At 39.5% G+C, this 24205-nt stretch overlaps 1 protein-coding gene across 1 annotated transcript in view; it reads left to right on the forward strand.

Annotated features, from left to right (window-relative positions):
• The first annotated feature begins 11234 nt into the window (after positions 1-11234).
• The window catches only part of LOC107724174 (nuclear receptor ROR-alpha), a 64263-nt gene continuing 51292 nt past the window's right edge, over positions 11235-24205 (forward strand). The window contains exon 1 of the mRNA XM_016532983.1: positions 11235-11416. Within this exon, the coding sequence (XP_016388469.1) occupies positions 11386-11416 (31 nt within the window). The 5' untranslated portion in view covers positions 11235-11385. The remainder of the gene's footprint in view (positions 11417-24205) is intronic.

A 24205-nucleotide genomic window follows, 5' to 3' on the forward strand; every position in this document is an offset into this window, starting at 1 on the left:
TTGCTGCTTATAGGAGACCTCTGTTTTTCACCCCTCATGTTTCTCAGAAAACCTTCGTTGAATGTTTTTTTGTCACATACTTTTCAGTTCTTGTAGCTCAATTGATAAAGCATGTTGCTAGCAGCAGCAAGATCTTAAAGGAACACCCCACTATTTTTGAAAATAGGCTCATTTTCCAACTCCCCTAGAGTTAAACCGTTGAGTTTTACCGTTTTCGAATCCATTTAGCCGATCTATGGGTCTGGCGGTAGCACTTTTAGCTGTAGCTTAACATAGATTATTGAATCTGATTAGACCGTTAGCATCTCGCTCAAAAATGACCAAAGAGTTGGACATTTTTGACCTGAAAATAGTCCCCAGGTAACTTCCAATAAGCCTATTTTCAGGCGCTGCGTAATATCATTGCGCCTGCTGCACCCATGGTACGGCAGCAAAGTTAAAATCGCAACTTTTCATTTTCCGTCGGTCTTAGTACACGATGTAACTACAGAAGAGTCAAGTTTTAAATAGAAAAGATATAGAAACTCTTTGGTCATTTTTGAGCGAGATGCTAACGGTCTAATCAGATTCAATGATCTATGCTAAGCTACAGCTAAAAGTGCTACCGCCAGACCCGGAGATCAGCTGAATAGATTTGAAAACGGTAAAACTCAACTGTTTAACTCTAGGGGAGTTAGAAAATGAGTGTTCCTTTAAGTTCGATTCCCACACTGAAAAAAAATAATCACTCACACAGATATTGCTAGTAAATCTCATATACAATTACAAAGAAACAGCAAGTAATACATTGAATTAAGTGTGACATTTTGAATAAAAAAAATAGGTGTATTTTTTTCTTGTAAAATGTACTCCAATAATCTTACAGCATCAAAAAAATTATTTATTTTTTTTAATTTTTTTTTATTTTTTATGCACTTTAAAGTCAGCGTGAAATAGAAATCCATTTTGCAAATATTATATTATAGATTATTGTTATAGATTTTATAATGGTAGTGTGTTTCTGCGACAGGATTAAAAAATCGCAAGATAGTAGAGAGGAAAAGTTGGAAGTTTATAATTTGCAATTGCGAGAAAAATGTACAAATTGTGAGATAAAAAGTTACAATTACTTTTTTTATTTCATAGCAGAAACAAAAAAAGCAGAAAAAAAATTATTTGTGAGGTTTAAGCTCAGAATTTAAAGAACTTTTGCAAGATTTCTCAGATTTCTGAAATTTTTTTCTTTCAATTGAGTTTATATATTGCAATTCAGAATTTATATCTTGCAATTCTGACTTTACATCTTGCAATTCTCGCAAGTCAGAATTGTGAGGAAAAAAGTCAGAGTCGTGCGATATAAACTATAAATTTCAAGAAAAACAGATAAAAATTTGCAGTTACCTTTTTTTATTTTATATTTTTATCCCATGCCAGAAAAAATGCTTCCATATTTCATTGTGAACAGTTCATCCATCCATGTGTTTTTTTGTTTGTCTGTTTGTTTTTTGTTGTTGTTATTTTCCCCCCAAATATTTTAACTGGATTTTCCTGCCCCAGCAAGCTCACATTCATCTGCCTCCACTTTTAAGTGCATCACTTATATCTCAAAATGTATTCAACAATCGATGGATAGAACCAAGTCCCTGCCCTACATTTTTTTCTTTTTCGATAATCTGTACTTCACAACACAAAAGAAAAGATCTGTCACTCCGTACCTACGATGCCCCTAGGCCGACTCTGTCCAAAACGGGCCTGAGCGAACTTAAAGGTGCCGTGAAAGACTAAAAGTGGGGCATGCATGAGGCCTCGCCGTGACCTACCTTGTTCAAAGGTTCTAGGGGAAGAGAGCTGTGACAGGCCTACTCCTCGGTGGAGAACATTACTAATGTGTGAGGGTGCAGGACGAGCCAGGCCCGTGATAAATAGCTCCCAAACACCCCTGGCATACTCATAAGTCAACAGTAAAAGAGAAAAGCCAAAAGCCCTCTGACCAGGAGCTCAAAAACGGAAGGGAAGAAAGAAAAAGACTTGTTTTGGGCCTACCGAAAGGGCCAGATTCAAGGAGTATTGCAGCCTCAAGAACTCCCTCAATCTTGAGGATAAAGCCTCTCTCGCTGCTATGGTATCTTGGAGGACTATATTGGTGTTTTAGTTGGAGGGAAAGTTGCAGGACAATGCAAATCCTAATAAATGAGTTGAAAATGTGTTTAGAGAGGCAGAGGGTCTCTGCGGTCTGCTGCTCTGTGGTAGAGTGACGCACCTCTGACTTTAAAACTAACGAGAAGAGTCACTGCATGGCACAGTTGTGGTTGAAAGCCAGTTTGACCTTATAACTTGGAAAGTACTTTCATGGACCAGAGAACAGGTAGCAGCAGCAACAACAACATGTACATGCAAATGAAGTTTTTGTTTTTCTCTTAAATGTTCTACATTTATTTGTAACCGACTTATCTTCTATCTTATGCAATATTAAGATTAAGTAATTGTAGGTAATGATTTACTCATTCTTTTTTCTTTGCGTTTTCCCTGTATGTTCAGCTGTGTGTGTGTGTGTGTTCAACTTGCATTTTTGTACTGTTCTTTTTTTTTTTTTTTACTCTACCATCTTTCCAAGTAGTTTTTTTTTTGGTATGGCTGACACATTGGTTTACATTTCATAGGCCATTTAAGTAAACTTTTGATTGTTTTGTTTGTTATTTGTTCATTTTTTCCCTTTTATTTCTTTGTAATGTACAGCTGCCAATTTCTCCCATTATTTTTTTTTATATATACATGCCTTTATCTTCTGTTTATTTTTCACTCAATCCCAAGTAAACTTTTTCTCCGTTCACCTATCCCTTCTTCCAGATTTGATGTAATCGTTTGGCATTGAGGATGTGTAGACTGTAGTGTGTGTTGGGGGAGGACGTTGCGTGTTTCTTTGACACAGGGTAATACATCACACGCTCCAGGGGGTCTCCCCGGTATGCTCCTCAATAATGAAGTTCATTCGTTAACTTCCCCCTCAAAGGCCACGCTCCCCCACTGCCCTTTTCAGCAGTCGGCGGCGCTCGTACAGCATTCATAGCGGCACGCGAAGAAAAACATAATCATGCTTTTTGCCCGCGACAGTCGCCGCGACCGCCGACGCTCCACATGAAGGATAAGAAGGGCCATTACCTATCCCTCATGCCTAGTTATGACCATAATTATCACACCGAAAATCACCTGCCCTACTTCCTGTAGAGACGCTGGCGAGGTTCCCTCCAAATCACCTCCACTTCCTTTTTGCAGGGAGAGGGAGTTTCATGCGGGGAGGAAGAAAGAGATCATTAAGATGCTGAACGTCTCTTCCTGGCCCCGGTTCAGACCCCGGTACATGGTGCTACGTCCCCTCCTCCTCCTCCTCCTCCTCCTCTTCGTCTCCTGCTCTCAAACTCTCTTTCCAAAGTCTTGGATGAGATCTTCTCATATTTTTTAAGACAGAAGAACTAGTTTTTTATTCTCCTTCCTTAAGCTCTAAGGCGATACACATTTACCGTAGTGAAGCACAAATCCTTCAGTCGGTTAAATCTATCGGTTGATACGATCTCAAATAGGATCCCACACCTGAGGCACTTCTTCTCATTTTTGAATTGTTTTCACCTTGGTCCTCTGAGCTTTTTTTTCGTATCTTTTTGTCCTTGCTATTAGCGATTCGCAGCTCACCTTGACAGCTTCTCACAAATTAATCTCATAAACACATTTATTTGTTTGTCTCTTTCAGCCACGTCGGCAACACGAGAAAGTGCCCAAAGACAAAGAAATTGGTTTGACATCTCTGCTCTATTAAAACTAACCGAGCAGCGACAACATCGATGGCAACAGCAAGCAAACAGCCGCTTGGGGCCATCTGATGTTTTCAATTAGACTGAGCACAAGGGGAGTTTAATGCTTATCAAATTGTTTACTGCCAAATGTCTCCATATTATTAATACCTGGAAGGGTTCAAATTTAATTTGAAGTAAACACGCTCAGTGTAGAGGAGGATTGGAGATTTGTTTGAGTAACATGTCAAACAGAGCTTTCTGTCTCTGGTCTCCGCGCTTTGTTCTTGGCAAGTCTGTTTGTATTTGCTCTAGACGTTTCGTCTGGTGACTTGGCTCGTTTTATTTTGTTGATTATTAATCTTTGCTTACAGCACAATTACATTTTGATGATTTTGTAAATGTTTTTTTGGAAAAAGAAACGTTTCTTAGTTGGAAAACCCATAGTATGCTATACAGAGTTTGAACAAATGCCTCTCATTGGCCCATTTTTCAATAATTGCTTGCAAAACTGAGGCTGAGTCATTCTTTGGAGCATAGTGTCATTATACCGCACACTAACGAAGAAACCCATTTTTGGGTTTTGTTCGGTGCTAGTGGGAGCACTTTGTCTGGATCTTGACGAGGGGATTCATTTTGGTCGTATAACCCTCTTTCTTCGTCTTCTGTGAGACTCAAACGCGACATTGTGATATTTGGAGCCCCGCAGAGTCTTTAAAAGAAGGTGGTCTTTAGAAATCGAACACTTCCTGTTGGTGGCTAGCTGATGATTTGAGAACATTTTGTGGTGGTTAAGCATGATCAAACATCTCAATTAGATATCCCCAACCTACATTTCTGGATTATTAAATCAGTGCTAAAAATGATCTTGAAAATAAACTCAGTGTTTCTCAAAAGAAAAAAACTAACATGCTAATTCTCTGAATCCTTTCCACTTTTTGTGTTTGAACTCCTTCTGTAACGTCTCCCTCTCTTCCAAAGAAAAGAAGCCCAATAGTCTTGTCTATTTATCCTGGAAATAGATATTCCCCTTGTTGTCGGAGTGATTTATTGAAGTCCTCTTCTCAGATGGAAGCCACAGGAAATTGCCTGGAATGGCTCTAAATTGGTTTATGATTGTTTTATACTGGCTCGTGCGCTTACGATTTGATATTGTGCCCCCGCACTCTTCGGTGTATGTATTAAACTGATCCATATTGAGGTTGTTGGTGTGTATTTAGGGGGACTTGTTAATTCAGTGATGGTCTAAACTGGCTGCCATGTCACTTTTGGCATTACTGTGAGAAAGTGGCACTTCTGTGATATATCTGTTGTTACTCTCGTCAGGGTGGTCTGTAACAGAAGCTCTTGCTTTATCCAGATAAAGCAGTAGCTTTGGCCTCTATCTGGTGATCATGTTGTTGGATGTATGCTGTTGATAGACTGATATTAGTTCCGTCCTGTAAATCTCTTCTCACATATGTGACATCTGTCTCGGTGAGACCATCATCCTCTTCACTTTAGCATTTTATTTTAAAACATTGTAGCAATTTATTTAATGGAATGATTTCTCCCATTTATTAAATATATAAGTAGTCAGTCTGTTCCAGAGAAGAAAAGTAGTTTCAGAAGTAGCTACATTTTGAAACATTCTAAAAACAAACTTTTTTCTTTTTAATAATGTACTGATGAATCATTCACACTTAAACGGGTCGATTTATTTTGTCTGCAATTACATTCTATGTGTTCCAATAAAGCAAACTCCTTCCTGCCATGGAGCTGTGGTTTTAGTGTTGAGGAGAGGCAGGAGTTAAAGAGGATAGAGGATCAGCTGCTGTTCTGCCCGTGCGTGGGATGCTACTGACAGACTGCTAATGAGCCCATTATCGGCTGCAGTCCTCCGCCTGGCTCCTCGGGGGCACCAGCGGATGCTCTGCGTCCCCTCTCAATTGAATTCCATCCCACAGGGGTTGTTTACAATAAATACATTTGCTTGAATTAATCAGGAGGTGGAGAGCCAGACACTTGACTAGGGCTGCCGTTTTTACAGGGAAAAGAGATTGACAGAGCCCACCTTTAGCCCTCGCTGGGCCACGGTAGGGGTACACCCACGCCTGGCCAATATTTGATATAAAAAGTTGGTTAGAAGATCGTCTTGTTGGGTTAAGGTTCTTTACTAATGTTTTATAAAGAACCAGATTGGATTGTAGCTATGCTTGAGGCAAAGATGGCACATGAAATGTGGTGTAACCAAAGGTTGTACACGTTCCTGAGCTCATTCACCTTGTATTATGTTTCATGTGATTTACAAAAATGGGATGTTGCTGGATCAACATCTTTTGTTGTTCTTAGAACAATGTTAACATCAACCACTTTTTGGTTGGTTTCAAGGGGGTGAACGTGATTTCACCTGGTAGAACATGTTCCTGGATCAACATCAACAATATTCCAGTCAGATTTGAGGGAAACATGAGCAGTTAAAGGGTTAGTTCACCCAAAAATGAAAATTCTGTCATTAATTACTCACCCTCATGTCGTTTCAAACCCGTAAGACCTTCGTTCATCTTCGGAACACAAATTAAGATATTTTTGATGGAATCTGAGAGCTTTCTGACCCTGCATAGACAGCAATACAACTGAAATGTTCCCAAGTCCAGGAACGTAGCAAGGAGATCGTCAGGAACGTCAGCTGCATCACACGGATATGCTGTTTTCGTTCGGATCAAATCACAACAACGTAGGAAACAGTTCCGGCTTGACGCAGCTGACACAGAACAGCATACGTTGTTTACGTCCAGCGGATATTCTCCTAAATGGCACCAGGGTGACGCGGAGGAGACTAATTGTTGAATAAAGTCGTTATTTGTTTTTCTTTTGCGCACTAAAAGTATTCTCGTAGCTTCGTATAATTGCGGTTGAACCTGCGCACAAAAAGTATTCTCGTAGCTTCGTATAATTGTGGTTGAACCCCTGATGTCACATGGATTATTTTACAGATCTCCTTGCTACGCTTCTGGACTTGGGAACATTTCAGTTGTATTGCTGTCTATGCAGTGTCAGACAGCTCTCAGATTCCATCAAAAAGATCTTAATTTGTGTTCCGAAGATGAACGAAGGTATTACGGGTTTCAAACAACATGAGGGTGAGTACAGAATTAATGACAGAATTTTCATTTTTGGGTGAACTATCCCTTTAATGTCAAGATTAGATTTAAAACCAGGATTAGGGGCTTCTACACCATTCTTAGTCACTTATCACTTCCCTTTGATTGTATGGGTCAGTTATGAGTAGGATTAAGTGTAGGGGTGGGTATAAGAGTGGAACTTGGACTTTTTTTTGGACAGAATGTTGTTCCACGATCAACAAAATATGTTGATCCAGGAGCATGTCTTGGCAAAATCGTGGTGACCAGTTGTAGGGTTAAGGTCTTTGGTCGCCATGATTTTGCCAAGTAGAACGTGTTCCTGGATCCATTGCTTTTGTTGGTCCTGAAACAACGTTCCTCTCGAAAGTTCCTAATACCAAATCCAAACCATAAATCTGAAGGAAACTGCTGATTTAGAAGAACATTCTTCAAGACTCTGACCCCTAACCTTAACCTTTTCCTTATCCCTAAAATCTGATCGGTTGATTGGAAGGTTGCAATAAGGATGCTAATCCAGGAACATGTCCTACTTGGCGATTCACGGTCACTGGGTTGGGTTAGTGCTTTGATTGAACAAAGCAATTCAATCAATTCATTGCCTGAAAATAGGCAATGTCTTCGGAGACTACCATCAAACTCCACAGGCCTTGGTTCTGAGTATGGGAAAGCTGAGTTTGAAAGGAGAGGAAATGCATTCCAGGGCATGGAGCGGAGAAGACGAGGCCTGTCTGGTGGCAGCTGTTGTCATTAACACCACTTAATTCCTCCATTGATTGTTGCAGTTCTTCACAGTTTGATTTTTGACACCTCGGAGATGCCAACATCTCCAGTGACTGGTTGGGGACACACTAGGAAATTACAGCGTGCGATTTAACATGCCTCGCTGGTCTAAATGCCTAGTGTTTTGTAGAAACCAATGCTTTTGTATATCACTGATACTCATCGGCCTTATAATGAGTGGCATGGTGGTTATATAATGCGGTAATGTATATGCAAAGTCAATAAGTTCATCGTCAGAGCTACAGTTACCCACGGCTGTAAACATTCACACACACGAGAAGACAAATGTTCCACTATCCTTTTCATCAGCAACTCTCAAAGCCACAGACATCTTTTTTCCACCATTACTGATAACTCGTTTGTAGTCTAATCTGGGGTTATCGCACTGAGATCTAAAGGTTTAGGTTTAGAAAACGTGCTGTTAGTTTTTGCATGCGAGTGCACATGTAGCCTTTTTTCCGCTCCACGTACACACGTGCGCGACTGAACTGCACTGCCCAGAGGCTACAGCATGCTGTTCTGAAAGCCTTTCTCTCAGCAGTCTGCTCTAACCACAGCACTGTTGCTAACCTACCGACCACAAGTATCTTGACAGAGCGAAGCAGTTTAACCTTACCGCAAGCTGCAGTTGGACTGACTCACCAAAGAGCATGAGCACCACGCAGACAAAAACACAGTAGCCTAATAGAAGCAAAACAGGCCACCGCTAACACTAATGCTAACAGCACAGTGTGACACTAGCTAAACTACCTCCACGGCAGCTAATGCAACTTTCGACGTGGCTAATTTTCAGCTATGATACACCTCATTTGATAATCATGGAGGGGAAATTATATTTTGCTTATTAAGCGGAGTCTGTTGACGGATTAGTGTTGACATAACATGAGTTAATTTATTTTCGCTGCCTCTAATGGATCACACAAGAGGTCGTGATCAGACGGTAATTTCAGAGATTTATGGCATCAGGTGCGGAGTGTGTATTTGCATTATTTTAATTTTTTATTCAGGGGATTCACAGCGCAGTTATTCCTGCTCATTTAGTGTTAAATTAGCATAGCAACCGCAGCCATTCAGGTAAACAGTGATTTTACCTTAAGCCTATCACACATACAAACATATTTATAACTCTAAATTAAAATAAATCTACTGTGTTAACCATGCAGTATTTTCTATTAAAATACTGCTGTTACTTTACAGCTTATAGCAAAACTTTGGGTACAGCATCAGCAAAGCCCTAATAAATGAATAAGGGAACTCCAAATTTCAAATCTTTGTTTTGTTTTGTTGTTTTGAGTTTTGCTTTGCTCTGCGTTGCGTTATGTTTTGTTTATTATTTATTTATTTATTGTAGAGGTTAACATCAAGTTACTGTGGTTTTTCGTGCAAATTATGGTTACTCTTGCACATTTTTGTTACATTAAATTTACATTTATATATTGTAGGTGAAAAGGTGTATGTTTTAGTACATTGTTCAGCTGTACTTTTATTAAAGGGCTTGAATATTGCTATTATTGCTATTTTTAAATATTGATTGGCAAATTGAAAAACAATTTTTTCACTTCATTATATAAAATATTAACTTGATTTGAATAAAGGGAATGAATACATTACTGTTTTGTAAAGTAAAAAGATGGATCAATTTGTGTGTGTGATTAATTGATTAATTGCTTAAGTGTGTGATAATTGCTTAAATTATAATTACATAGGGAATAAAACCTCATTCATATATTTAAAAAAAAAAGTAGATTTAGTTGATCGTTCAATAAAAGGGTTTTTATTAGAGGTCATGCTTCAGATGCTTCAGTAATATTTTTTCTCTCTCTTTTAATGCACTGAAATATTGCTATCTGAGATTCACGTTAGTCCAGGGCGGAGATGAGAAGAGCAGGGGCTTATTTATGAGGCTCAAAATGGAGCTGGGTTTGGTTTGTGGCCGGAACCAGCTCTCTCTAAGACCAGAATCATGAGCAGCCAGCTGCTAAGAAGCCTGAGCAGATTATTAGAGAGAGAGAGAGAGAGAGCTCACTAGAGAGAGGGGGTCTCCGACGGAGCGATGGAGAGAGAAACCGAAAAGGATGGTGAGATAGTGAAACTCATCAGACAGTCACTGTGTGGTGGGAGGATCAGTATGAGTCCCTCTCTCTTCCTCTCTCTCCTGCTATCTTCTGGAGCTCAGCTGCCAGGGCAGCCCGTGTGAGCACCTCTCTCAACAGGCAAGACACCGAGCAGCGAGAGAGGAAAAGATTAAACCAGCCTCCTGGAGGGTGGTCAGAGAAACGGCCAGTAACACACTCTCGCTCGCTCGCTCTCTCCCCGAAAACGTCTGGAGTTGCTTGCAGCCTCATCTGCCCGTCTAATATTAGCACATAGGAAGAGAGAGACTGCCGTCACAGCGCCAAGACAAAAGAAAAACAGGATTCTTTTTTTGATTCTCACCTTTTTCTGCCCCTACTGTTTCGTTCAACAACTTTATTGGCATGATAAAATAAGCTCTGCTTTGCCAAAGCTTTAGTTACATTAAATATACACGCATACATACTAGAGATGACAGGGTGTTTGTCTGCAGGGAAAATGTCCCGGGACCTGTGAAGAATGGGTGTCCAGTAAATTACACTATGGTACAGTCTACTAATTGGACTCATAAAAAATTGTTCAGGACCTCTTGTTTAAGGAATTAGTTGCTTAGAATGGGTCACGGTGAACAGCTAGATAACTCGACAACCAATTATTCGATTAGTGAAGTCAAGTAATTAATCTAGATTTGTTGAAATTTTAAATGACAGACAGACAGACAGACAGACAGATAGATAGATACATAGATAGATAGATAGATGTAGTAAAATATTGAATTATATATATTAAATTATAAAAAAATAATGATTTATCCGAATGTATGTGTATATATAATGAACATTAATTAACAAACTGTACAAAGCTGTTAGACAGTTTGTTAAAATATTAATCAAATATTCAATTTTGAAATTACAAATAGGTCCTAGGTTATTCGTGGCATGTTTCTGTAATTTAGCAGTTTAAATATATTTAATAATGACACTATGCATAATAAATGGTAGCATTTTTATCATATTTATAATACAGTACATCCCACCAAAAATTCTTTCAGTCTCTAGATTGAGCTCTTAAAAAATTGTTTGGTATTGTGTTTCTGTTTTGTTTATGTAATAATAATTATATAATATATATATATAGATATATAGATATATAATCATTGTAAAACACCTCTTATTTGTCCTTTTTTATATAAGCCCTTACTTTTTTTTGTGTCCGACTAACCATTCTCTCAGTCGTTTTACCATCATGATTGCGAGCTGGAAAAAAAAAAAAACTTGTTTGTTGTTGTGCTTCTGTTATGACTTTCTCTTGTTTGCGATAAAGCACAAGAGACAGTGACAGCCGCCTCGTACCCTCCTCACCCATCCCATCAGCCCCGGTCACAGCCACTGCAGTCTGTAGAAAAAGACCCAACCCCCTTTTTTCCCTCCCCTCCCCTTTCATTGGCCACCTCCTCTGCCAATCACAACCCAGGGGCGGGCCCAAGAGTGAGGGAGCGCTGATGTCAGAGTCACATGGATTCTGGTGTGGTCATGCGAGCGCAGCTGAGCGGCAGAGCTATGCTGGCCAGCTGCTGCTGAAACAGCAGTGGACTGCTTGAGCTAGCACTCGCGATACCGCTCGCTTATGGACCGCTGAGCTTAATGATGTATTTTGTGATTTCAGCTATGAAAGGTAAGAGGAGAAAAGCATGCTGGGGTTCTGTCTGTCCTTTTTGTAAACTTCCTTTTTTGCGAGCGAGTCGAGCTGCAAAGGGCTTTATTCATAGTCAGCCAACTCCCTGTTAGAGCGTCTCGTGCAAAGAGAAAGAGCGAGAGAGACAGAGAGAGAGAGTCAGTGTTGGGGCTTGTGCAAGTGTTTGTTTCAGGGAAATTAAGTTGTGGCATTGCTTTACATTTCTGTTTTGCAAGGAAATTAAGTTAGTGCTTTGATATGAATGAGAAAGTTCTGTTGCTGAAGCAGCTGAATGTCAAAAAAAAAAAAAGAAGAGGCTGTTAGTATGCTGATGTCTGATTTTTCTGTTTAATTTTCATTCAACATAATACTATTTATTATTATTTTACGCACTCAAAGTTTCAGTTTTAAGTCAAGAACTGGTGGTCTCATCGCCCCAAGTCAGAAAGCAAGATATTTTTTGTCTTGTCGAAGGGAAAAGGTCGAGGACACTTTGAGTTGGGACGCAGGACGTGTCGACTGGCAGTCGTTTGGGTTGACGTCGGTGTGTGTCGTGTTCCACTGACCTGTTTTTTGGGCTGTGAACAACCAGGGTGAGCGCCACACCACTATACTAGTGTTGATCCAGCCTCCGTAATCCTGTTCACTGGGATAACCTGCATTCTCACATTCATTTGTTTTCATTTGAAGTCTCTTTTTTACTCTTAAAAATACATACACTCTCCGATCCATTAGTGCTCCATGCGTCCGTGCCGCCACACACATCCCCTCTGCTTCACACACACACACACGCAGCTGTCATTCTGTATTAGGCGAGAGGTGTTGAGAGTGGAAAAAGCAATGGATGTTGGTGTTGAGCCGCGGTAACACCACTCTTCTCCTTCGCACACTCTCCGTGAATCTCCCACTGAAAGCTTTTCGACAGTTCACCTCCACTGCACTCGCAGTTATTGCATTACCACAACACCACCTTGTGATTGTGGTATCTGTGTGTTGGAGATCAGTTAAATAGCAAGTATTAATGAGTTTTTATGCAGCATCAAAATGCATCACTATGCTATATTTATGATAAAATATTTATGCTAATTTTCCAACTTGATTTTGCAAGGACGTGCATTGAAGTTTATGTTTTGTGAACCTTTTTTCCTTCTTGTTCAGATCTTTGAGTGTTTGGATTGTTCCTACCTTCACAGGCATCTGAATGTGAAAGCATGTTGTCTGAGTGCTCGTGTGGGTTTAGTTTTTTGCATGCATGCAGCCGTTAGTGTGTGTTTGTGGGTATGATCGTGCAAGTGTGTGTTTGTGTGTGTGTGTATTGTGGAGATGGAGCAGGTGTATGCGATAGCCTCTGACCCCGTGTCTCATGTGTGGGTTGTTCTGAAGAAGCTTACAAACTGAAATTAGAGCTTCTGGAGACTGGAGGAATCCATAATCGTAGAACCAAAATACATCTACAGGGTGTCTAACTCTTTAATAAAAGATTTTCAAATGTTTTAGAGCGGTTGATACTGTTTGCATGGTCTCAGTTGCAATATTTGGATAAAATTGTGTATTGTTAGATGTTTTCTATTGAAAACAACTTGTATTTGTGTGTAATTTCATTTTTGAACTGTTTAATAAAAGATTACCTTTTGTTTTATAGAGGTTGATGATACTGTTTGCAGTGACTCAGTTACAATATGTTAATAGAATTTTGTTATTAGATGTTTTCTGTTGAAAACAACTTGTATTTTTATATCATTCCAATGTTAAAATGATTTAATAAAAGATTTTGTAATGTTTTAGAGTGGTTGATACTTTTTTGCAGTTTGACTCAGTTTTTTTTTATAGAATTGCTATTCAGTGTTTTCTATTGGAAACAACATGTATTTTTATGTAATTTAATTTAACATTGCCAAAACTTAAAAGTAATTAATAGACAGTCTCATTTGTTTTATTTTGTTTTATTTTATTTTATTTAGTTTTTGTAAAAGTCTTCATAAAACCTAATTTCAGTCCAGCATCTTTATCAGAGCCAGTCGATTGATTGCGACACTGATTTCGCTGTGAAACCACATTTCATTCACGTCTGGCAATTACTAAGTGTTTGCTTTGCAAGTCATTTGACAGGCATGTCGTTACAGACGCTAACGCCTCCTTGTTCAGTAATATGATAGGGTTATCTGTCTTTTTTCCGATCGTACCCCTCATCCCTCCTTTTTCCTTTCCTCTTTCCCAGCCTCCTAGCCACACACTTGCCTCTCAAGTACCTAATTACCTGTAATGGAAACATCCCTCTCATTACCCTATGCAAATGAGCTAGCCTGCTCCACACAATTAAGATGAAAACTCCAAATATTAATTACATAATTAAAGAAAGTTGTTTGATGTGCCAAAGACAGAAAAAAACAGGCCTGTTTCATCTGTGTGGTAATTAACCCTTTAATAATCTATAAAGTATGTTGTAAAAGAGCTGTTTGAAACCTCACTTTTTTTTTTGCGTGTGATTTGCACATGTTCTGAAAAGTACCAGACTAGAATGAATATAAACGCATGTAGACGTTACAAACAAAGTTAAAGCAAATAACATTTGCATGCAAGTGAACGTTAGTGGTTTGCCCTTTCTCTCTCTTTAGTCACTAGGCTAGTAGAGTGTTCTTGACTTGTGTGATTCTCTGGGCACTTCGGTAGCACAGCAGAGGTTAACAAGATTGGCTGTAATCCAGTTAGCCACAAAGCACAGAAAGAGGGCAGGCAAAATCAGATTAAGGTGAAGTAAAGATGTAGCCCACTAGCTAGGGTTAAAAATAAAGAGCAAGATTACTGGCCAGCAAGGAGTGTTAAGTGGACTATTTCTGCAGCGGCTTCGGGTTTTGCTATGGAGTGGGGTAAGAAGTCACTTTTATGGATATTTAAGTTCTACTTGGTATAGTGTTAATGTTTTTGTATTAAATATTAAGCTTTTGGCTGTTTCAAAACTTCAAAATGTTAAAAACCTACATTTGAAAAAGAATTTATCACACTGTCTTTGAATGTTGTGTTAAAATAAAGAATAGTTGTTATCTTTTCTATACATGTTATGGTGTCGTCTTGTGTAAGTGGCCAATTATTGGTCAGAATAAGTTTCAAAATAAACCAGACTTTATTGTAATGGTCAAAAAGCTATCAATGTGAATATAAGGACTGAAACATACTCAAATGGCACTGTCTTGTATTCCAAAATGTGTAAGAAAATACATTTTAGAAGTTTAAAAAGTTTAAAATGTAAAAACCCACATTTGGGAAAAATTTTTTTTTATCATTCTGCCCTTTAAAGTCGCATTAAAATGGAGGAAAAAAATATTTAGATGATATTCAGAATGCTCTCTTTCTGTCTAAGTGGTCGATAGTTTGAATAAGTTTAAAAATAAACCAGAATTTATTCTAAATTTATTAAAAAAATTAGCTATTTGAATCTAAGACCTGAATCTAAGGCCTGAAACTTGAATGTTACTGTCTTATATTCTGAAATATTTAAATGTGTTGCATTCTCATGGTTGCCACAGGGGGCGCTATTACAGACTATTGCATTATTTCTCTTCTTGTTTGGTCAAGTTCTTGCAGGTCGTTGTTTTTATGGCATAGTATCTATCGCCACCATAAATAATGAAATCTCTACAAAAAGACAGCATTTTCACAGTTGCGTAATTTTGTAGAGCAAGTTTTGTCAAAATTTTGCACAGCAAGGTTAGTTTTATATGTCATTGCAGTGTAAAGTTTGAATGCTGTGTAATCGACTTTAATCTACTCCAGTCTAGACCTGCCAAAAGACATGACTGAATCAAACCAAGGGATCAATCCTGGTGTGTGGAAGTGGGTTTTGGATTGATAAGAGCATATACACAAGCACACATACACACACAGTCTGTCATCGTTTCTCCTTGGAGGTTGAGTGACCATATTCCAGCACAACTTGTGAAAGAAACTGAGTGCCATATTTCCACAGGTTATTACAGTGTATGGCATGTGAGAGAGAGAGACTGTCGGAGTGTGTATGAGTGTGTGTCAGAACTGTGAAATGCATTACCTGCCAGCTTGGCCACAGTGACTGCTTAATGAGATATTGACTGGCCATTGAGAGCATAGATTTTTGATTTAGCTCCAGTGGGGTGTGTCTGTGTGTGTGTGTGTTTGAAAAAAAAAACAAGCATCCAGACGGTCTGAAGATGGTGAGAGAGAGAAAGTGGAGAGGATGAATGAGTGAAATCGAGACAGAGCAAACGAAAGAGAGTAGAAAATATAGAGAGAGAGAAAGAGAGAGAGTTTCTCTGAAGAATTGTAGTCTGGCACTTCTCCTGGTTACCCATGCCATGCACGGACACACCCATCCTCACGCTACATCTGAGCCCTGGCGCCTCGAACAGTTTGGCATGAGTCCCATGTGCCAGTATCGACTCACCCTCTTGGCAGGCAAGACAATCTCCACTCCAAAGAAAAAAGATCCTTGTTACATCAGATGCTTCTGTCTACGCTCAATCAAACCTGCGCTAATTTTATCCCCTTAGACTGTAAGTCAACATGAAACAAATATTGACCCTATTTACTTTCTTAATACATGTTATTATGGCTGATTCATCAGTACATATTTTTTAAGAGAAAAAAAAATCTTTCTAAATCGTCTTCAAAATGTTACTTTCACCTTATTTGAAACAACTTTTTAATTTCAGCTGACGTCATCAGGCCACTTAAAAGAACATCCCAGGTTCAGTGCAAGTTCAGCTCATTCAATGCGTTTTTCTCATTCAATGCGTTTTTCTCAATATTTAGATTTTTTTGCACCCTCAGATTCCAGATTTTCAAATAGTTGTATCTCAGCCAAATAGTGTCCTATCCTAACAAGCCATACATCAATGGAAAGCTTATTTATTTCAGATGATGTATAAATCTCAATTTAAAAAAATGTACCCTTATGACTGGTTTTGTGGTCCAGGGTCATATTTATGTATTGGCTCCATTCTCTTCCATAGTAAGTAAGTAAAGAAGGGAAAATAAATTTTTGTGGTAACCACAATTATGCAACAAGTTCTGTTTATTTAGCCCAACCTGTCATGAACCCAGAGTTTTCCTTTTACCCAGAGTAAGTTTCAAGTAGCAGGTGCCAGTAATCCAATCAATTCCTGACAGATAAATCAAGTCCCATCCTTTCATTTGTCTTGCCAAATATCCCAATTCACTCAAAAATGTCATAAGTAATTGGGTTGCGAATGTTGACTGAACACTTGAAGCTAGAAGGTCTGCTGATTATTGAACCATTTTCTGTAGATTTTGTGAGGCATCCGGCACTGTTTTTTATGTTCGAGAGATTTGACTGTTCAGAGGGATAGTCGTCTCACGCCTTCGGAGTAATTTCCTACATTGACTCCACGTTAAGAGTGCAGTCGTAAGGAATCCTTTGATGTCTCAGGCTGTCAGAATGTATTTCAGGTCTGCCAGAATTCTCTTTCTCACAGTACTTCACTGATAACACATTCACCACAGGTCCAGCTGCACCTACACACACACACACACACACACACCGACGGTGCTTGCATGAAGCGCACACATGCACAAATGCTCTGTGCTCTCAAACACAGAGTAGGGTGAAAGGTGATTATTCTCACACTCAAATGCAGTTGCAAAAGAGTAAGAGATTGTTTTCATTTGAAAACAAGGAGAACGAGGAAGTGGATAGACAAACTGCACAAGAACAAGAGTAGGTATCCCAGGCAAACAGTGGTGGAAGGTTGTACACACTGCCTCATTTGTCTTCAAAGAGTCCCTGGGAGCAGAGCAGTCCCGGTCCACCAGGTCAGGGTTTACTGAAGCTTCTGAGATTCAGATGAGGCTTTTACTCCAAGCCAAGATTAGTTGGGTGTACCTTGGGTGTAACCTATTGTTGTATCTCAGCCAAATAGTGTCCTATCCTAACAAGCCATACATCAATGGAAAGCTTATTTATTTCAGATGATGTATAAATCTCAATTTAAAAAAATGTACCCTTATGACTGGTTTTGTGGTCCAGGGTCATATTTATGTATTGGCTCCATTCTCTTCTATAGTAAGTAAGTAAAGAAGGGAAAATAAATTTTTGTGGTAACCACAATTATGCAGCAAGTTCTGTTTATTTAGCCCAACCTGTCATGAACCCAGAGTTTTCCTTTTACCCAGAGTAAGTTTCAAGTAGCAGGTGCCAGTAATCCAATCAATTCCTGACAGATAAATCAAGTCCCATCCTTTAATTTGTCTTGCCAAATATCCCAATTCACTCAAAAATGTCATAAGTAATTGGGTTGTGAATGTTGACTGAACACTTGAAGCTAGAAGGTCTGCTGATTATTGAACCATTTTCTGTAGATTTTGTGAAGCATCCGGCACTGTTTTTTATGTTCGAGAGATTTGACTGTTCAGAGGGATAGTCGTCTCACGCCTTCGGAGTAATTTCCTACATTGACTCCACGTTAAGAGTGCAGTCGTAAGGAATCCTTTGATGTCTCAGGCTGTCAGAATGTATTTCAGGTCTGCCAGAATTCTCTTTCTCACAGTACTTCACTGATAACACATTCACCACAGGTCCAGCTGCACCTACACACACACACACACACACACACCGACGGTGCTTGCATGAAGCGCACACATGCACAAATGCTCTGTGCTCTCAAACACAGAGTAGGGTGAAAGGTGATTATTCTCACACTCAAATGCAGTTGCAAAAGAGTAAGAGATTGTTTTCGTTTGAAAACAAGGAGAACGAGGAAGTGGATAGACAAACTGCACAAGAACAAGAGTAGGTATCCCAGACAAACAGTGGTGGAAGGTTGTACACACTGCTTCATTTGTCTTCAAAGAGTCCCTGGGAGCAGAGTAGTCCCGGTCCACCAGGTCAGGGTTTACTGAAGCTTCTGAGATTCAGATGAGGCTTTTACTCCAAGCCAAGATTAGTTGGGTGTACCTTGGGTGTAACCTATTAACCTAGCGGATTCAGATATATGCAGATGTAATTGCACTGGACATATTTGGTCTGTGTACGCTAGTTCCTGCCATGCACTCCTCCAGGTACAGATGCCGATGAGACTATTGTGTGAGACCGCTTTGCTCTTTAGTCTCATTCACACGGGCTGAATGCGGCAAACCACAGCGGTGATTGAAGGTGCTCCTAGTCGCACCAGGCTTTTCTTGCACAACTTCAATTCCAAGCACGTTGTTTTGCCCCTTCAGGTTTTTTTTTTTCTTTTGGGGAGTGTCTTTTTCTCCTTATCTTTTTTTGCCCCACCTTCCTCCTTTTGAACACTCCTCTGAGAGCCGTCCACTAACCTTTTGAAGTTGCATCAAAGAGGAAATGCGGGAAAAAGCATTATCGATTTTGCGTTTTGTCAGACTCAAATATAAAAGAATGGAGATGTGTGTAACAGAAACTCATGATCGGGGTCTGGACTGCTTTCCCCATTCTTTGGCCCTAAATGGGAGAGCAAGAAACCCCGGGTTCTGACTACGCAACCCTGCCTCCTGGAGCTCCCAGGAGCCCTACTCCTCAAACCTGTGCTTTTGTGCTATTAATCCCTGGGTAAATCAAATCCTTTTAGACAGACAAACCTGCTCTTTCTACCTTGAAGATGTCAGATCTCTTATCCCAACTCCATCGGACCGGTATCATCTTCCCTGTGAGCTCACAGACTTGACCCGCTTTCTCCGACAAGAGTCGGAAAGGGTTGCAGAGGGTTTACTTGTAATCAAATCTGCACTGCAGGCATGCATGAAGGAGTGTAGTTGTTTGTGTTTGGAGAGAGTGAGCGATTGTGAGAAAGAGGGTGACCCAGGGGAGGTAGATGAGATCTGATTGTCTCTCTTTCTCCTCACTCTGCGGTGACCCTGCTGTGACATAAGCAGAGACCTCTGGGGCTTGACTCAAGTCATTCCTAACCCACAGAGCCTGATCCAGGAGCGGGCTTGTCTCAGTTTTGTTATTGTTGCTCCAAACGTAACGATTTGAGCCTCTGCTGCCGATCCCATATCAGAACTCTGCTGAGCAGACTTCGATAATATTTCAACTCTATGTGCGAGACTCTATCTGTTTTGTACTGTCGTCATGTTATACTGTGTGTCGATGGTCATTATTTTGCAGGTTTTACACTTAGCTCAGACAAGAAGGATCCACAGAGGTATCAGAGAGATAATGCAGGTCTATTCTTAGAGCTTTTCTCTATTTTCTTTCACATTACAATGACGATCTAAAACGTTTAAAGTGCGAGTATCTTTTATACGCATATCAAGCGTTCTTCCAAGTACTTGAGGACATAAATGTAAGATTTGGAATTCAGGTATCAGTCAGGTAACTTGAAACATACAAAAAAAGGAATGACATATCAAAAAATAGGCCTCACTTTTGGTTCACAGCGAGGAGCAGGGTGCTACGGAGTGCATACTTGAGAGGCCAGGGAGTTCATCCTCCCTTCTTCACCATGGAGATCAGCTTTAATGTTCTCAAGAATGGCAGGAGAGAGAGGAGCAAAATGTGGGAGTATCCTTCTGAATTTTTATGAGATTAGGGAAAAGAACTGAAAGAGAGAGAGGGAGAAAGAGCGGGAGGAAGGCAGAACAATAGAAGCAGCTTCAAGTGGGAGGCTTGATTGCGGAAGGGAGATGAGCAACATTGAGTTGATTTAGAGGGGTTCCTGCCGGGGCCAACGAAGGTCCCGCTGTTTCATTCTTATCCAGTATGTTCCTCCCGATCAAGCACCTGTACTCACTCAAATATGAAAACAATTGAAAGATAAATGGCACTCCAGACCACTAGGTGGCAGTGTGACTGATGCAGAATACTAAAGTACTTATTTGCCGATTTTTTGGGAAATAAATTGCCGAGGTTCAACTTGATGCATTCACACTGAAAGCGATTTGTATAGACAAGGTGACCAGACCTTGTTCATGATACGTAGGGATTTGACATGACCGTTGCAGTTAATACTTACACGAACACCTAATGGCAACCAGAGACTTGCCGTTTAACTGCTGTCTGTGTGAACCTGGTGGAGCTCTCATATAGAAACACAACTTCAGTCATATCTCAAGAAACTTTGGCATGTCGTCTTCTAAAAGTCTGCATGCAGTCTAAGCGTGAAATTGTATCTCAAGGTTACTTTGATTAGGCCTGCTGTGTTCTAAACAAACCACATGGCATGAATTTAATTCTTCACAACAACAAAGCCAACCATTCTCAGCCCCAACAACCTCTGAAATGTGTTATATATGCACATATATTTATTAGAAATTAAGTCATGCCTCCGTTTTAATGATGAAGATGAAAGGATTTTTTCCCATTATTTGTTTATTCAAAGCATACAATAAAATCACCAGAGCTTTCCTGACGTTCTTGAAATGTTTTGAAAAACACAGAATGTTTTTGATAGAAACTCAAGCAAATGGCATTATTAGCATGTCCTCAACTTAATTCATAACTCATTCCTTAGAAATAACGTATCACAACAAAATCAATTAGAAGCAATAGCTTTGCTAGTCAGAACAGAGCACTGACATTTGAGATGACAGGAATTGTTTGCCGGTTGGAGTCCCGTGGGGTGATGGTAGGGGTTCTGTTTGCTCTGTAGCAATGCATGGGTGTACCGCAGTAGGGAAGAGGGACTGTGGAGAGGCCCTTGACCTGCGCCAGAGTGAAACCCAGAGCCCCTACCGTTTAAACAGACAGTCTGATTACTGATTAGGAGCTCATTCCCTGTTGTGCGGAGCAGTTTGCATGTCAGCATCCATTCTACCCAACACTGCACTGATTAAGAATGAGTTGCCAAATACGATGAACTCTTTTGTTTTCTCACTGTTTGCTCCTTTTCTTTTGCTCTCTTAAAGAAACAGTTTACCCACAATTGAAAGTTATGGCATCACTTTCACTCAGTTTTTTCTGTCTATCTATCTTTCTTTTTTATGTATTTTATGTATGTTATATTGATTCAATTACTTAATATGGTATAATACAATAATAGTTTATTTTTTAACATTTATTGTCCCGTTTTATTTTTCTTTAACTATCCCTCTCTCAGAGATTACATTGAGTGCTGGTGTTCACCCAGAGTCCGCTCTGAAGAGCCAGTAGTGTTTTGTTGTTGTTTTGAAGACTTTTTCTCTCCTCTCTTACCCATCTCTCTTCTTTGGTTGTTCCCCTGGGCTCCTTGTTTCTGGATGAGAGCTCTCCCTCTGCTGAGCACAGGTTCTTGTCTGTTCTTCCTCTCTCTCTCTCTCTCTCTCTCTCTCTCTCTCCCTCCTTTTTTCTTTCTTTTCCTCTGTCTGGAAGTACGCTGTGAAGCTGTCCATCCTGAACAAGAGCCACATCAGCACAGAGGCAGTGAGCTCAGAGTCCACATTTCTGTCTGTCTTATTGGCCCAATTCCAAAAAAAAAAACTGACATCCTAATACACACCAAAAATGTGTTTAGACAATAAGGGATAACATTTTAGTAAGTACAGTGACAGATTTTGTACCATTTTTTTTTCTGAGATTTTTTCTGAGATTTTTTCTGAGTTTTATGCTTTAAGGAAAATCCTAGTGCTAGTATGTGAAACTTGTTGGAAACAAGGTTAGGAATTGGATTTTCTGTCACATACATCAAAACAAGAATCACCCCAAAAATCTTTCTCACTCCCTTTCCTTTTTCTGTTTAATAGATCTCAACCACCTTTATTTCCATGCAGTGACTAGTCATTACACAGCAGCAGTCGTCTGCACTCCTTATTCTGTTCTTTGTTTTGTTTTCATCAGTAGTTTCGAGGGACTGGAACAGCGATGATAGCGGCATTAATTCGTCTCATATGTCGACTGAAGGACACAACACGCTTGTGCACAGAGAGCCTTCTGAATCACTATCACAGCCTCTCAGACCAGCACTCGTCTTAGAGTGTCACTCTATGAATACCATCACTCTGTTACCAGTTACACAATGTGGGCGGCTGTGAATTATGGTGTCTTGTCTTAGCAAAGAGTGAAATCTCTTTCCAGACAGAGACTGACTGCATTATGCGGGCTTTAAAAAAAATGTCTCACGCTTTGTCACAATTCTACATTAATTTCGGTGCAGGTATTGTGCATAATTTTACTCATTCCCACAGAATCCATGCTTATATGCGTCAAACATTTGGCTCAGGACAATTGGTGGAATTTATCATTTGCATGTGTTTTAAAGGGGTCATATGATGCGATTTAAATTTTTCCTTTCTCTTTGGAGTGTTACAAGCTCTTGGTACATAAAGAACATCTGTAAAGTTGCAAACACTAAAGTCTCAAAACCAAAGAGATATTCTTTATAAACGTCAGACCGATTAGTTTTGTAAAAATCGACGCGTTTCAAAAAGGCGGGGCATAGAGGAGAAACAATAATGTACAGTATGTGGAAAATAATGTGTTTTTTGAACTTTAAACCGCATAAACACATTTCATTACACCAAATACACAAAATAATGTTCTTTTTAGCAGCATCATATGACCCCTTTAAAGTCTTGCCAATTTAAACATTCAAACAGCTTGTGAGTACCGAATTGAGTTCTATTTTTCTATTTTGCAGCTTATTGTTTGTTAACAATCAAATACACACAAAATGATGTAAAAATACCCGTCTTGGTGAGTATTAACATAAACATCTTAAGTGAAGGTAAAATGCATGGGTGTCAGTATATTGGATCCATGCATTAGGTCTTAAAGTGACAGCAGCTTAATATCCTTTCTTTTAATCCTTTAATCAAACGACAAAAGAAAAAAAATCACACATTTTTACTGAATAACTTTAATTGTAAGGATTCACCTGTATTTATCTAGACTATCCAGAGTTAATTGATTGCTTTATTCATTTTCTGTATTCTATATTTGAAATGGTCTAATATTACTGTTAGACCTAAATGAAAAATTTAAAGCACATTTTACTTCATTTGTATCTTTATACTATTGTATTTATTTGTGCTATTGCACATTTCTTCATTTGTTTTTATTACAGACTGTTTACTTAAACAATTACATTCAATTGAGAGTTTGAAATCAAGCTTCCTTTTGTTTCCTTTGTGTCCCAACTCCCCCTCAAATCAAAAAATCCCCATGTTTTGCTATGCCTAAAAGACAATAAAAGTGGCACAGTTTACCCCAATCTCCCCTGTATTGCAGAAAAAAAGTCTCTGTGTGAGACAATCAAGCTGTAATCTTGATTTTGCACATTAAAAAAGCTATGAAATGTACAAACAGATAGACCGCTGTGAGGATGAGAGACAAAACATGCCCTTACGTGTGATTGTGCAACCACACCGTCTGAGATACTCGCACACAAACAGCAGAGACACGACGAGATTTGTTGCGAGATGCGTGAGAGATGTTGTGAGGAAGATGTGTGCTTGTTGCTTTTGTGTAGGTGGTTGCTGGTATGTGGTTCGTGTGTGTGTGTGTTTCTGTATGGGGACCACAGAGAAAGACAGAAAAGGGTAGAGAAATTAAACATTTGTGCACTGCGTACGTATGTGTGGGTGGGTTTGTTTGCCTGATTCATCTCAACAGCAGGTTTTGTGCTTTTAACAGTTTACGATTTACAAGTAAAAGGCAAAAGGAAACAGACACCAAAATCTGCATACGCACAAATGTCTTTGTTATAAAACGCATTTTCTCCCAGCGCCTGGCGTATAAACTGGTATTAACACATGTGAGAGGAAAACAGGAGCTCATTGAAGCTCATTACAGTGATGTGTTACAAACATCCCAGAGATTAAACCAGATCAGCGGCTGAGCATCCTTAACATCAGCTGCTGTATGTG

This window comes from Sinocyclocheilus rhinocerous, unplaced genomic scaffold (genome assembly GCF_001515625.1).
Source record: "Sinocyclocheilus rhinocerous isolate Xijiao unplaced genomic scaffold, SAMN03320098_v1.1 scaffold1116, whole genome shotgun sequence".
In the NCBI taxonomy this organism is placed as follows: Eukaryota; Metazoa; Chordata; class Actinopteri; order Cypriniformes; family Cyprinidae; genus Sinocyclocheilus; species Sinocyclocheilus rhinocerous.